This window comes from Pituophis catenifer, unplaced genomic scaffold (assembly GCF_029215685.1).
Source record: "Pituophis catenifer annectens isolate HBS135680 unplaced genomic scaffold, rPitCat1.0.hap2 SCAF_1, whole genome shotgun sequence".
Taxonomy (NCBI): Eukaryota; Metazoa; Chordata; class Lepidosauria; order Squamata; family Colubridae; genus Pituophis; species Pituophis catenifer.
The window spans coordinates 70,274,416-70,288,210 of record NW_027256881.1 but is presented as its reverse complement, the minus strand read 5'-3'; the positions used below and the strand labels follow the sequence as shown (position 1 = coordinate 70,288,210).

The window sequence follows — 13,795 nt, the reverse complement described above, 5'->3', positions numbered from 1 at the left end:
TCCAGTGCAAAAACTTGGTTTTAAAAGTTTCAAAATTATAGTGTATATGTATAATTATATGCATATAATTATTTATTTTTAAGGGGTGCGAGAATATATCAGAAGTGTTGTAGGGGTGTGGGGTATCAAAAAGGTTATGAACCCCTGCATTAAACAAAACATAATAACACACTTATTTCTTCAAAGCTTTGCAGTTCTAAAAATTGTTACTGCTGCTGAATTCCAGCTAACTTTGATGAGTTCAGTTAATCCCATTAAACAAAAATAATCCAAATCATAACTAGTACACTAGCTTAAGGTGCTAAGAAAAGCAATCTCTCTGTCTTAACATAAGTGAATTATTCACTTCAAATCATTCTAACCCCAAATGCTTTAAAAAAAAGTCCACATGAAATCCCAGAGGTAATCAGATTAAGGATAACGCAGTGAGTTTGAAGGAAAAAGATGCTCTGGAATAATGGTAATTTATGTTCTTATTATTTGATACTTTCTAGCATTTATCTGCATCAATGATTAATTACATTAACTTTGCCATGTGAAAAGCTATATTTTCAGAAAATCAGTTAATTTCACAGTAGAAGAGATATAATTTGATAGTACTTTTTGAAAAAAAAATATTGCAATTGCCTTACCTCACTGGCAGTTTTACAAGAATCCATACCTTGCCATTTTCTATTTATAACTGTCTTGTATTTTGCCATTCTTTTTACTTTTTGCTCATCAGAAAATAAAAAGTTATGAAAAGAAGGAAATTCTGCAATCATTCATTTAGTAGTTTCAAGAATAGTATATGCAATAATAAATTATTAAAGTTGCCACTCAACTCTCAATTATTCTGGGCAATTTACAGCAATTATATTACACTTACAAATCAGTCAAACATAAAGATGTTATGTTCAAAATTTGTATAGTAATTGATAGATTTGTTATTATTACCAAACATCTTGGCAAAAATTTAACACCTGTGTAAGTACTGATAGTTAACAATAGTTAAACACACAAAATTTAGAATCATAGAGTTTGAGAGGCTATTTAGATTATGAAGACCAATCCCTGCCCAGGACAGGAATCTAAATTAAATGATCAGAGAGAGAGATACGATTATGGCATCCCAGTTTTTGCTTGAAGATGGCTTACCTACCACCACTCTCTGTGATTGATTCCACTGTCTGCTGCTCTTACCAATGGGGTTTTTAAAAAACATTTGTAACATTTGATTCAACTATGTTTTCTTGTAATAAATTCTGAAATAAGAGAATAGATCTTGATATTTTATATGACATCTTTCCAGGTATTTGAAAAGTGTGTTCATATCTCACTTCAGTAATGTTTTCTCAATGAAAACCATAGCCACATTCTTTCACCTGTCTTCTTAGGACTTAATTAGTCCCTCATAATCCTCTTTGCCATTCTCTGAATCTACTCCAATTTCTCTGAATCATTTCTAAAGTGTGCCCAGTGTCCAGAAAAAAAATGTAGCCACTCCTACACCCTCATCCATTTTCAGCACCATTTGCATACATGTGTACAGGTATATCAATGAAAACATGTAATTATCAACTAATGGTCATTGATTCAAGCAAGCCTGCATAGAAAAAACATAAATACAGGGTACAATTAAGGAAAAGTTAAGTGTTCGCTTTACTATTTATCTTAACCAGCGATCAATGATCACATGTTCAATTTTTAATTCTCCAAATTAAAGAATTTAAACGTGCATGTACATCGTTTAGAAGAATATTATGATTACAGTACCATAATGAGTGACAAAAACCCATCAATCAAGTGGGTGACTTTAAGCTAATCAGTATCTTGCAACCTAATCTATTTTATGGGGTTACTGTGAGGATAAAATGAATAAAATAAAAATAAATAAAATAATAAAATAAAAAGACTTCCATGCATACACATATTACATATGTGCAAGAGTTATAAATACAAATACATTAATTTTCAGGTAGATTTCTATTTCTTCTCACTGTGAAGTGTTCTGCACACAGAAAATGAGTAAGCTTTGAAGCATAAAAATGCGAGAACCCTTTTAATATAAAAAATATTACAAATCGAACTTGAACCATTGGATTCTATTCTGCAGCAAAAATGGAGAGGTTCCTTAATACAACCTAACCCCACTTTCTCACGTGAGAGGACCAGAGGTGGGTTTCAGCAGGTTCTGACCAGTTCTGGAGAACCAATAGCGGAAATTTTGAGTAGTTCGGAGAACCGGTAGTAAAAATTCTGACTGGCCTCACTCCCATTATTCTCTGCCTCCCAAGTCCCAGCTGATTGGGAGGAAATGGGGATTTTGCAGTATCCTTCCCCTGGAGTGGGATGGGAATGGAGATTTTACAGTATCCTTCCCCTGCCATGCCCACCAAGCCATGCCACACCCACCAAGCCACACCCACAGAACCGGTAGTAAAAAAAATTGAAACCCACCACTGGAGAGGACTCCACGTCTACAGATCCCAAACCCTTCAATATTAAAACTGGTGTGTTAACCCAACCCTTCTTTTTGAAGTGCATTTTATTTATTATCTTGCCTAGTTCAGTATTCTTGGATTCTGGGCAGCAAGACTATTGTATGCATAAAAATGGAAGGACATTTTGATTCCCACCATGGATGAATGGCTATAGAAGTTGATGGAGCTGGCAGGGATGGCTAAATTAAAGAAAAGAATATAAGTACTTTTGTTGTTTTATGGAGACCGCTTCTGGACTTTGTGCTTGAGGTGGAAAAAAATGAAACTTTGGTTTTGGGTTTTATTGATTAGATTGATTTGTTGTTATAGAAATGGCTAGTTTTGGAAAAGTAAAAAGTTGATGTTGATGTTAATGCTTTATTCTACTGCAACAGTCGGAAGTCAACACTTTTTTTCTACTCCCCCCCTTTTCTTCCCCACTGTGTCCTATTATTTGCTTTCATGTTTTTGTATTTTATTCTATAATCTAATAAAAATGTTTTTAAAAAAGTATTCTTGGGCTCTAGAACTTTAAGAAGTTATCAGCACGGGCAGCTTTCACGAATCGTTAGCGCGCCAGAGACCGTCATCCAGATAGGGCAGCACAGTATCAGCTGCGGTCGAAGTGTTCAACTCGTAGTTCGTGTCTCCTGGCGGGCAACTGCGCGGTCTAAGACCTTCAGCCTGAAGTCTATGGAGATTCTCAGTCATCCTGGTCATGGCTGTCCAAAAGTTGCTTTTTTTAAAGAGGCAACTGGACTTTCTGGTTTTCCTTGAAGACGGTTCGCTTCTCATCCAAGAAGAGCTGAAGAAGCTTCGTGGGATGAGAAGCGAAACGTCTTCAAAGAAAAACCAGAAAGTCCCGTTGCCTCTTTAAAAAAAAGCACCTGGGGGACTTCCGCCTTTCGGAAGCGTTCTCTGGCATTCCTTCCCAGGCTCTCGGATTGCTCGGCTCCCGTTCCCGCACGAGGAGCTCGCATTCCCAGAGGTCATTGCGGCCTCCCCCCCGCCTCCACGTGCTCAAGCGCAGCGACGGTAAACGGTCGCTAGACAACGGCGGGCCGCCGCTTCCATGGCGATCATTATACACGGGGGAGGCCGTGACCCGGCTGTCGCGCGGCTTGCCTTCAAAGTCTCGCGAGAGCCGCGGCCTTCCTGCCTTTGAGTGGCCATCTGGGGCGCCTTCCCGCCGGGCTGGCATGGAGGGGGGCGATGGCTGCGGGGAGCATCTGTTCTCGCTGGAGCTGCTGGTGGAGTCAGCGCGCGTACAACCGCGGCTGCTGCCGTCGCTGCTACCGGACAGCGGCCCCTTCCTGCCGTCCGTAGCTCTCCGGCTGCTGGATTTCCCGACCCTCCTGGTCCACGCCCCGCAGGCCGCGTCCTGGCCGGTGGTGCCCTTCGGGCGGGGCAAGTCGTGCCTCTTCAGGCTGCGGCCGGACGCTCTGATGGGCCTCTTGCGGCGCTCTCCGCTCCACGCGCTGCTGCTGGCGCTGCCTCCCAACCAGGGTCCCGCCCGCCTGCTCGGCTCTTCCAGCATCTCTTTGGCGGCCGCCGCCGAGGAGTTGTTGCCTGGCACCGGGCCGGCGACTGGAAGGGGTCACTTCCCGGTGCGCGACCTGCTGGGAGAACAAGTGGGAGAGCTGGCGCTGAGCTACCGTCTCAACAGCCTGGGCTCCTCGGGCCTAGATCACTTCGATCAAGGGGCGGCGGTGGACGAAGCCCTCGCTGGAGACTGTCCGCGGGGGAGAGCGGCGGAACGGAGCCTCAGTCTGGAGTTCATCTCGGAAGGAGAGGAGGAGCAGGACCTTGCCCCAGGCGGTGGCAGCCGGGGGTCCTTAAGCAGCCCTGATACAGAGCCGGAGCCCTTTTCCGGTAGCTCAAGCGGAGAAGAGATCGCAGGAGAGCTGGACAACGATGCCTTTTATCCCCCACCAATGTATTACAGTCATCAAACGGAAAGTTGCTTCCCCAGCCCTAAAGCTGCAACAAGAGTGATAATCATGGCCGCTCAAGATTCACTTCCCAAAGAAGAAACTTCTTTACCTTTTCTTAAGGAGGAGCCTGTAGTTAGTGCTGAGAAGGCTCTGTCACCCTTACTCGCCAACTCACCAACCCGGAGTACTTCCGAACAACTCAGGCAGACTTTAAGTCAGTTGCCTCTACTGAATGCTTTGCTGGTAGAACTCTCCTTGCTAAATAGCCAGCCCCTACCATCAGGACCCTCTACTGTGCATCCTCAGTTGGCATGGCTATATCAAAATGCAGAAGAAGGTACAAAAATCTTACCCTGTAATGGTAAGAATCTGTGTGGCTGCTGGGATGATAAGAAGAACACCCCACATCGCAAAGAAAGAGGAAGATCACCTAGCCCTAAATTAAAAAAAAATCGCCCAGATCATTTAAAAGGCATGGCTCCTATCTGTCCTGGCAAAACTTTTACAAAACCAGTATACACTGAAAGACCTGTGAGCCCTGAAAAAGTTAATACCAAAGAAAATTCTCCCACTAGAAGGAAATTCTCTAATGGGCTGACGAATACATTAAAGCTTCGTGTTCAGCGATCCAGTCCGGGTATGTTGAAGGTTCATGAAAAGAGAGAACATCGTAGAAAAAAACTTGGTGACATATCATTTGAAAAAAAAGGTAAAAGCTCTTTGACTAAAGAAAAAATATTCAAGGGCTCCCTTGACTATCGTCCAAAGTCTTCTGGGCAATATGATGAAAAAAGCATCTCTGATCAAAATGCTCAAATAAATGAAAATGTTGAGACTTTAATACAAAGCAGTGTTGGCCGAAATAGCTCTATGACCACAAAGAAAATAAGCTCTCGTATTACCAAAAAAATTGGAGCCAGTTGTGTGAAGAATAAAGACAATGCTAAAGGGAAGTACTTGTATGAAAGTGTTGATTCTAATTATAAAGAAAAGAGCTTGGAAGTCCATCTGCCAAGAGTCTTTTTACAGGACACTGAAGCCCTTGAAAACCCAGTAGATGCTGAGATACAAAAATGTTTGCAACGAGATTGTAACATTCCTTATATATATAGGCACACCAACAACTTGGAAAAGAGTCATGCACGTCAGAATTCCGATAGTTTAGTAGTTACTTCTGAAAATGCAGCCTATTCAGAAGATTTTACCAGTATTGACAGTTGTGGTGCAAGCTTTGAAGCTCAAGAGAACAGTCCTGAACTTTTATCTATAAATTCAGATCACAGTCAGTCAGGCATTGACTCCAGCTCTAAAAATTCCAGAAGTCTTCCTGCTAAATGTATTTCACCTCTTCTTCCGAAGGTTTCAGCTGTATCTCCTGTTCAGACTCTTAAAAAGACATATGACTTAAAATCTAACAAAAACAAATTAGGCATTGGATTGAATAAATTTGATGATGATTCCCTTGCAAGAACTTTAAGAGACCAACTTGCAATTCATGAAAAGGAAAAGGAAAAAGTTACACAGGCTTTTGAGGACAAACGAATACAGCCTGATAAAAAGTGTAACATAGTAAAAAGCCAGTCATCTCTAGAAAACAGCCATTCTGCAAGGACATCTCAAGTTAGTTCTTACTTGCCCTCTAGTATGTCTGACCTTGAATTTAATGGTCTAGAAGAAAGCAAAGTACCTGGCGAAAAAGAGGATAGCTTCGGAAAGATGAATAATACAAATCAGTGTAAACATATCAGTGAATTAGTAATAAACAAGCTTCCAGGATACACAATGTAGCAATCAATAGTAATGGTAAAGTGAGAGTGAAAATGTTTTAATGTTTAATAAGAAAACATTTTAAAGGAATTTTGACATTTTTTTTTACAAGTGTAGGCTTTGCTTAGGATGCACGGATATTTTTCAAATTTAATGCACAACTCAGACTTTGAAGCTCTGTGCAGCTGGTTGTTTTTGGGGTTTTTTCCTTAGTTTTACCTGTCTCCAAATCTTTCACATTCTGTGATTAGTTCCCCTGAAATTCAAGGGCAGTTTTCATATGATGTAAAGGTTTCCTGTTCATATAAAAATCTGTTCTCATTGATCATAAAGTGCCTAAAGTAATTCTCCAATTTGTAATTTATCTTAATTTTTCTTTCAAACTAATAATAAAACAAAAAATAACTAAAGGCCACTAGAAAACAAGTAAACTATAGTTGATTATAGACTACTTAAGACAATAATACTTAAGCAGACCAATTTTTGTTTGCACTTTGGTATTTAAGAGAGTTATAGCTATCAGTGAAGAAAAAATTGTTCAGTAAAATACATACTTTAAAAAAACAAGGTTTCCACAAAAACAAGCAGCACATTTTCAGGACATGATTTAAAAAATACTTAACTGCAATGCCCAGTTATATGTTAATCTTAACACAGTTATTTTTCCTATAATGTTATTCTAATCTGTGGTCATAACATTAATTTTAAGTTTTGCTTTGTAATTTTTAAATTTTAAATCCAAACCTAGTGTTTTTGTTAGCACTTTGTTATAATCGTTGTGTCTTCAGTTTGCACTATTTTCAGTAATTCCACCTATTAATTTGTACAATATGTTGGGTGGGAGAGATTGAATCCTATCTAAGGAATGGTGTGTTGCAGATACTTTTTTAAAAAAATGTATGAACATAGGCATGCATTCCCAAAATATACGCTAGCAATATTTAAGACTTTAAAATATTTTTAAAAAGTAATGAAAAAACCCTGTATCATATATATTTAGTAGCTTTAAGGAAAATTCAGTCATTTTTTCTTTTTTATAGCAGGTGTAAAAATGACATAGCACAATGGGTAGCCAGTAGTAGACATGCATTTGTATCTGCTAGTGATTAAAGATGCAGGTTAAAGTTCCCAACTTAATTGAGTCAACTTCCAGAAAACATGGGGTTAATACACTAATACTCTTGATACGTTAACCTTGCCATGCCCTGTATGCAAGTATAAAGCCTCCCACCGGCCGGTACGCTCCCATAGAGAGGGGCTCCTCCGGGTGCCGTCAGCCAAACAATGCCGACTGGCGGCCCCCAGGGGGAGAGCCTTCTCTGTGGGGGCACCTACTATCTGGAACGAGCTCCCCCCAGAGATACGGAGGATCCCGGATCTGCGCACCTTCCGCCGCGCCTTAAAGACCTTACTATTTCACCAGGCCGGCCTGGCCTAATTTTCCCCCTCTTTTATAAAAGATTTTTAAAATTTTAAATATCTTTTAGTATTTATATATTCAATTTTAAATTGGTTTTAAAAGTTTGGGGTTTTAAATTTGTCGGGGCCAAAATTATTTAATTTGATTTTATTCTATTTTTTAAATTTTGTATTGTATGTGTTTTTATTGTCTGGCTGTGCACCGCCCTGAGTCCTTCGGGAGTAGGGCGGTATAGAAATCTAATAAATAATAAATAATAATAATAATAATTATCTTAGCCAGTTAGAGATAGTGAATCATCAGAAAGTGTTTTCACTTGCATTATGCCATAGACTTCCCTTAGCCATCCTGGACAGCAAATATAAAGGGATACCGCTGGCTGGAAAGCTTTGTCCTTGTGATTATGGAGAGGTGGCAACGTCCTTCTTTGCTGCTCTTTTTATACAGACGTTTGAGCAAAATTTATTTTCCGTATAATAAATAGCCTTACTGTTCCGACCATTTATCTTCAGTGGTTGTTTAAAGACCAACAGATTGTAGTCACAGCACAAGTAGCTAGATTCTGCACAGCAGCACTAAAATTGGCTGGAACCTGATGAATAATCCATTATAACCATTTTATTCAATTAATATACCAATTTTTGTTATATTACCCTGTTTAATACCTAATAACTATAGGCCTTCACAATTTAAGGACTAATATTACATTATTATGCTCTTGTTTGTATGTAACTGATAGGCTGTCAAATTACGATTTCAGAATAGATTTTATTTGTTATTCCAGAATTTTTAACTAGATACTCTCAGCATTTTTAATTGTTCTGGTCTTTGACTGTAATAAATATTTGGCTGACTGGTAAGAGCAAGAATTGTATAGTAACACCTTGTTATCTCTCACACCTTCCCAATTATTGCTCTGCTTTTGTTATTTAAATCAAAAGGCTAAATAATATGAACATGTTACACTTTATACCTACAGTAAGTTACTTTGGTGCAGTCAGTATGGAATATGACATTGGATTCCCATTTTGACTTCCAACATTTCAGTGTGGAGTCTATTCCAGGATAGCAGAATTGGCATTTGTTCTTTGGTGATTTATGATGTGCCGAGGGAAAAATTACATGTCAGAATTCACTTGCACTGAAATAATGAACTAACGTTGGCTTTAGCTGCCAATTTCCAGATTATAATAGAAACCAAGCCAGAGGACCGGTAGTTGCTTCTTTATATTAAAATGTTTTGAGATGGCATTTTTGTTTATAATTTAAGAATTTGTACAGACCTTTTTACATAGATATAAAGATTTAAGCATTTATACAAAGTCAATTTTCACTATAGAAGGAATCTCCCTTTGGCCTTTTGCATAAAATCTGGTCATAGAGCAGTTTTGTTTTACCTTGTGATATTGCATAATGTATTCTTCCAGTCCAGTCCAGTCCATCTCCATGATAAATAATTTTTAAGTTTAAGAAAGTTCATATTTCTTGGGGGTTTTGTTAACTAAGGCAAAACAGTAATGTTGTATATGTTACTGAGTTTGCTTTAATCTATTAAAAGATTAAAATGACTTGCTGATGTTTCTGCTATCTTGTGCATATACCGTATTTTTCAGAGTATAAGACGCACTCCCCCCCCCCCCCAAAAAAAAGAGGTTGGAGATGTTGGTGCGTCTTACACCAAATACAGCCATTTTTGGCAGCCTGAAGCCCCGCCCTGCTCGTCCCATTTTTGCGAAAAATGGGCCCGTTTTTTGCAAAAATAGGGTGTGGAGGGTTTGGGAGGCCTGCAAAGTGCTCCTGGGGGCTGGGGAGGGCAAAAATGCCCCTGTTTTTGCAAAAAAATGGGCCCATTTTTCACAAAAATGGTTGCGTTTTTGCCCTCCCCAGCCCACAGGAGCCCTCTGCAGACCTCCCAAAGCCTCTGCGCACCCTGTTTTTCGCAAAAATGGTACATTGTGCTATGAACCAAGTAACATTGATCATTTAAATGTTTTGTTACTGTGCTGAAAATCGTTATTAATTATGCTGCAGCCCACTTTATGAAATCTCATGCTAGTATAAAAAATTCTGAGAGAGTTTAAAGGATTGTTGTAAAAGATTAAGCAGGAAATTCCTCTTTCCAAAACAGGATTCAAGTTAGGATCCAAGATTCCAAATATAAAAGCATTTCAGATTACAGCCATGCAAGATAAATGAATTTCATCATTTGTTTAGCTGTGCCCCTTGGTTATTTTGGCATTCTACAAAGTTTCTGTAATTACCAGTTTCTGTGTTAGGGGATGGGGAAAGCATAATCCAGAGAAAACTGATTAACTGAGTGCTTTGATTCCCCAAGTATGACATTTTAAAGACAGTGTAAACCACAATTGAATATAAATCCTGCCTCTAGTCTGATGTAGTATTTAAGATGTTGGACTAGGAGTGGATAAATAACTACTTTATGCTGTGAAAATCACTGAGTGGCCTAGTGCTTTGCCCAGTATGTCTCACAAAGATGTGGTAATGCAGGTATACAGTTCTGAGGGAGGGAAATTGTTTCCCCTTTCAGAAGTTCTGAGGTTTTGCATACATGAAACATTTCACTACATTTTAGTTCTGAGGTAACCTGAAGCCTCAAAATTATATGCAGTCTTTGAACTCTCTTCAGTGGCTCCAGGGTGACCTCTGAAAATGGAGAGATATTTTTCTGACATTTCAGAAAAAGAACCAGTCTTTTAAAACTTAGACTAAGCTTCAAAGTACTGTGGGTTTATTGTAAATTTCAAAACAAAACAAAAACTCATCTCCATAACCCGAGATGCTGCTCCAGCCATTCAGAAAGAGCAGCATCCATCACTAAAAGGATAATACTGTAATAAATCCAGTAAAACCACTTAATAAAAAAGACACCAAATATAAAATTGATAAACAGTCCCAATGCGGAGGAACAACTCATCCAATGGGCCCTACTACTCTCAGACCCCAAGCCTAATTCAAGCACTAAAAAGTGAGTCAGGTGAGACAATTCCCCCTCAGGTGAGTTTTTCCGAAGAGGAAGGAACAGCTCTAATTGACTGAAAAATCTACCTACAAATCTTGATATCATATGACCTGTTTTATTTTACCTTATTTCACTCCACATTTTTCCCTACAGCTTGCTATACCTTTTTGATTCTTTTTAATTTTGAGTTTGCAGTGTGATTTTATTTGGTCTCGGGCTATAAATAAATAAACCAGTATTTTATTTTATTTTTTTGCCTTTTCTCTCATGAGAGAAGTTGAAATGTCCTCTTCTGGCCTGGCTCCAAGCAACATCAAAGAAACCACATGGACAGACCTTCCCACCTTGCAAAAATAATTTGCCACTAGATCCATTTTTAAGAATTAAATACAATTGCATTCCAATAATTTCAAACAGCAATTTCTTAACAAAAGGGTATATGAACTGTGTATGAACCATGCAGGCCGGTTTGAGTCAGAAGATTGGAAGGCTCTCCAATGGCTCCACATCTAATTCCTAATTTATTTTGTACTATGAAAGTCAAAAAGTGAAACCACAAATTTATTACAGGTAGTCCTCAACTTACAACCATAGTTGGGACCAGAATTTCCATTTCTAAACAAGGCAGTTGTTAAGTGAGTTGCGCCTGATTTTGACCATTTTTGCCACAGTTAAGTGAATAACCACAGTTATGTTAATCATGCAGTCATTAAGCAAATCAAGTTTCCCCCCACTGACTTGTTTCTCAGAAGCCAGCTGGGAAGATTGCAAGTAATGATCACACGACCCTGGGACACTGAAACTATCGTAAATACATGTCAGTTGCCAACCATCTGAATTTGGATTACGTGACTGGGGATGCTGCCATGGTTGTAAGTATGGGACAGATTGTAAGTCAGTTTTTCAGCACCGTTGAAACTTTGATCAGTCACTGAATGGTTTTAAGTCAAGGACTACCTGTACAAGTAGCTGAACCTTACTATTTTCATATGGCCTAAGCACAATTACATAACAAATGTTTTGCTAATATCCAATAAAAAAGAAAAAAAAAAGAAAAAATATCTTGGCAAGTTCTTAAAGAGATGGGAGTACCAGACCATCTTATTTGTCTCTTGAGAAACCTATATGCGGGTCAAGAAGCGACAGTGAGAACTGGACACGGAACCACTGATTGGTTCAAAATTGGGAAAGGAATCCGGCAAGGCTGTATACTGTCGCCCTGCCTATTTAACTTACATGCAGAGCACATCATGAGAAAGGCAGGGCTAGATGAATCAAAGGTTAGACTTAAGATTGCTGGGAGAAATATCAACAACCTCATCTATGCAGATGATAGATACCACTCTAATGGCAGAAAGTGAAGAGGAACTAAAGAGCCTCATGATGCGGGTGAAGAAGGAGAGTGCAAAGGTTGGCTTGAAACTCAACATTAAGAAAATTAAGATCATGGCATCCAGCCCTCTCAATTCCTGGCAAATAGATGGGGAAGAAATGGAGGTAGTGACAGATTTTATTTTCCTGGGCTCCTAGATCACCGCAAATGGGGACTGCAGTCAAGAAATTAAAAGACACTTGCTCCTGGGGAGGAAAGCTATGGCAAATCTAGATAGCATACCAAAAAGCAGAGACATCACCCTGCCAACAAAAGTGCATATAGTCAAGGCCATGGTTTTCCCAGTTGCAATGTATGGCTGTGAAAGTTGGACATAAGTAAGGCTGAGCACCAAAAAATGGAGGCCTTTGAACTATAGTGCTGGAAAAGACGCCTGCGAGTCCCTTGGACTGCAAGGCGATCAAACCAGTCAGTCCTAGAAGAGATCAACCCTGACTGCTCTTTAGAAGGCCAGATCCTGAAGATGAAACTCAAATACTTTGGCCACCTAATGAGAAGGAAGGACTCACTGGAGAAGAGCCTAATGCTGGGAAAGATTGAGGGCAAAAGAAGAAGGGGACGACAGAGAACGCGGTGCCTGGATGGAGTCACTGAAGCAGTAGGCGTGAGCTTAAATGGGCTCCAGAAGTAGAGGACAGGAAGGCCTGGAGGAACGTTGTCCAAGAGGTCACGATGGGTCGGACATGACTTTGCAATTAACAACAATAACAACAAATAAAAAAGAGAAAAATTATTAGTAGAAATGGTACCATATTCATAATCATGCAATATTAAAAACTTACTTAATAGAGGAGGAGGAGGAGGATTGTACAGTGCCTTTATGTTGTTGCAAACAGGGTACAGTTACCAAATTACTATTTTTAATTAACAAGAAAAAGGAAGAAATTTCTGCCAGAACTTAATGTTTTTTTTTCCTTAAATGGCCTTTTTAAAGAATTAATGCACAATCATGAATGGGGTCATGATCATATTGAACTTTTTACAAACTTAAGAGCCATAGGACCAGGAAAATGGATGAATAAATCATGAAGAGCCGAGGTGGCGCAGTGGTTAGAGTGCAGTACTGCAGCTACTTCAGCTGACTGCTAGTTCAGCAGATCAGCGGATCAAATCTCAGCAGCTCAAGGTTGACTCAGCCTTCCATCCTTCCGAGTGGGTAAAATGAGGACCGAGATTGTTGGGGGCAATATGCTATTTAGTATACTGTCTTTGGTGTAAGCCGCCCAGAGTCCTCGGAGAGTGGATAGGATAGAAATATGACAAACAAACAAACAAACAAACAAACAAACAAACAAACAAACAAATAAATAAATAAATTCACACATATCGATGCTCACAGAAAACATTTCACTTGTCAGTGGCCAGCTACCGTTTTCACGAGATCTGAGGGAAAGACATGAAAACAATCCTCCATTTATCCTTTTTTTTTTTTTACTACTGTCCAATATTTCTGGAGTTTAACTTATTACAGATGTGCAGTACGTTGAATGTTTTTTGTCAACTTTCTCTCTTTCATGTCACTTCAAATGATTTGCCAGCAAAATTCAGCAGCGTGGTCCCTCTAAAAATTGATGGCAACACATGTCACTATGTCTCAGTGGTGAATGAGGAGGAGGAGGAGAAGGTACATCAAAAATTATTGGGTTATGAGGCAGAAGTAGCCTCCCTGTATTTTAAAATGATCTAAATAAGGTAGCATTAACTGTCTATTTTTAATTGGTGTTATATACCATTACAGAGGTACAATATTTATTGATGCAACTTGCTTAGATGTAAGTTGCAGAATTGGCCATTGTGATTTGGCATCATTAGAATTAGTTGCAAAATATCTGTTGTTCT

At 39.2% G+C, this 13,795-nt stretch overlaps 1 protein-coding gene across 1 annotated transcript; it reads left to right on the top strand.

Moving 5' to 3' along the window:
* Window positions 1-3,661: 3,661 nt before the first annotated feature.
* On the top strand, window positions 3,662-6,288 carry MAP10 (microtubule associated protein 10). Its single transcript, XM_070950876.1, has one exon. The coding sequence runs from the start codon at window positions 3,662-3,664 to the stop codon at window positions 6,182-6,184; it is 2,523 nt and encodes an 840-aa protein (XP_070806977.1). The 3' UTR covers window positions 6,185-6,288.
* The last annotated feature ends 7,507 nt before the right edge of the window (window positions 6,289-13,795 follow it).

Bases quoted from the DNA above. Each gene is read 5' to 3' on its own strand.
- MAP10 (XM_070950876.1), top strand. From the start codon at position 3,662: ATGGAGGGGGGCGATGGCTGCGGGGAGCATCTGTTCTCGCTGGAGCTG.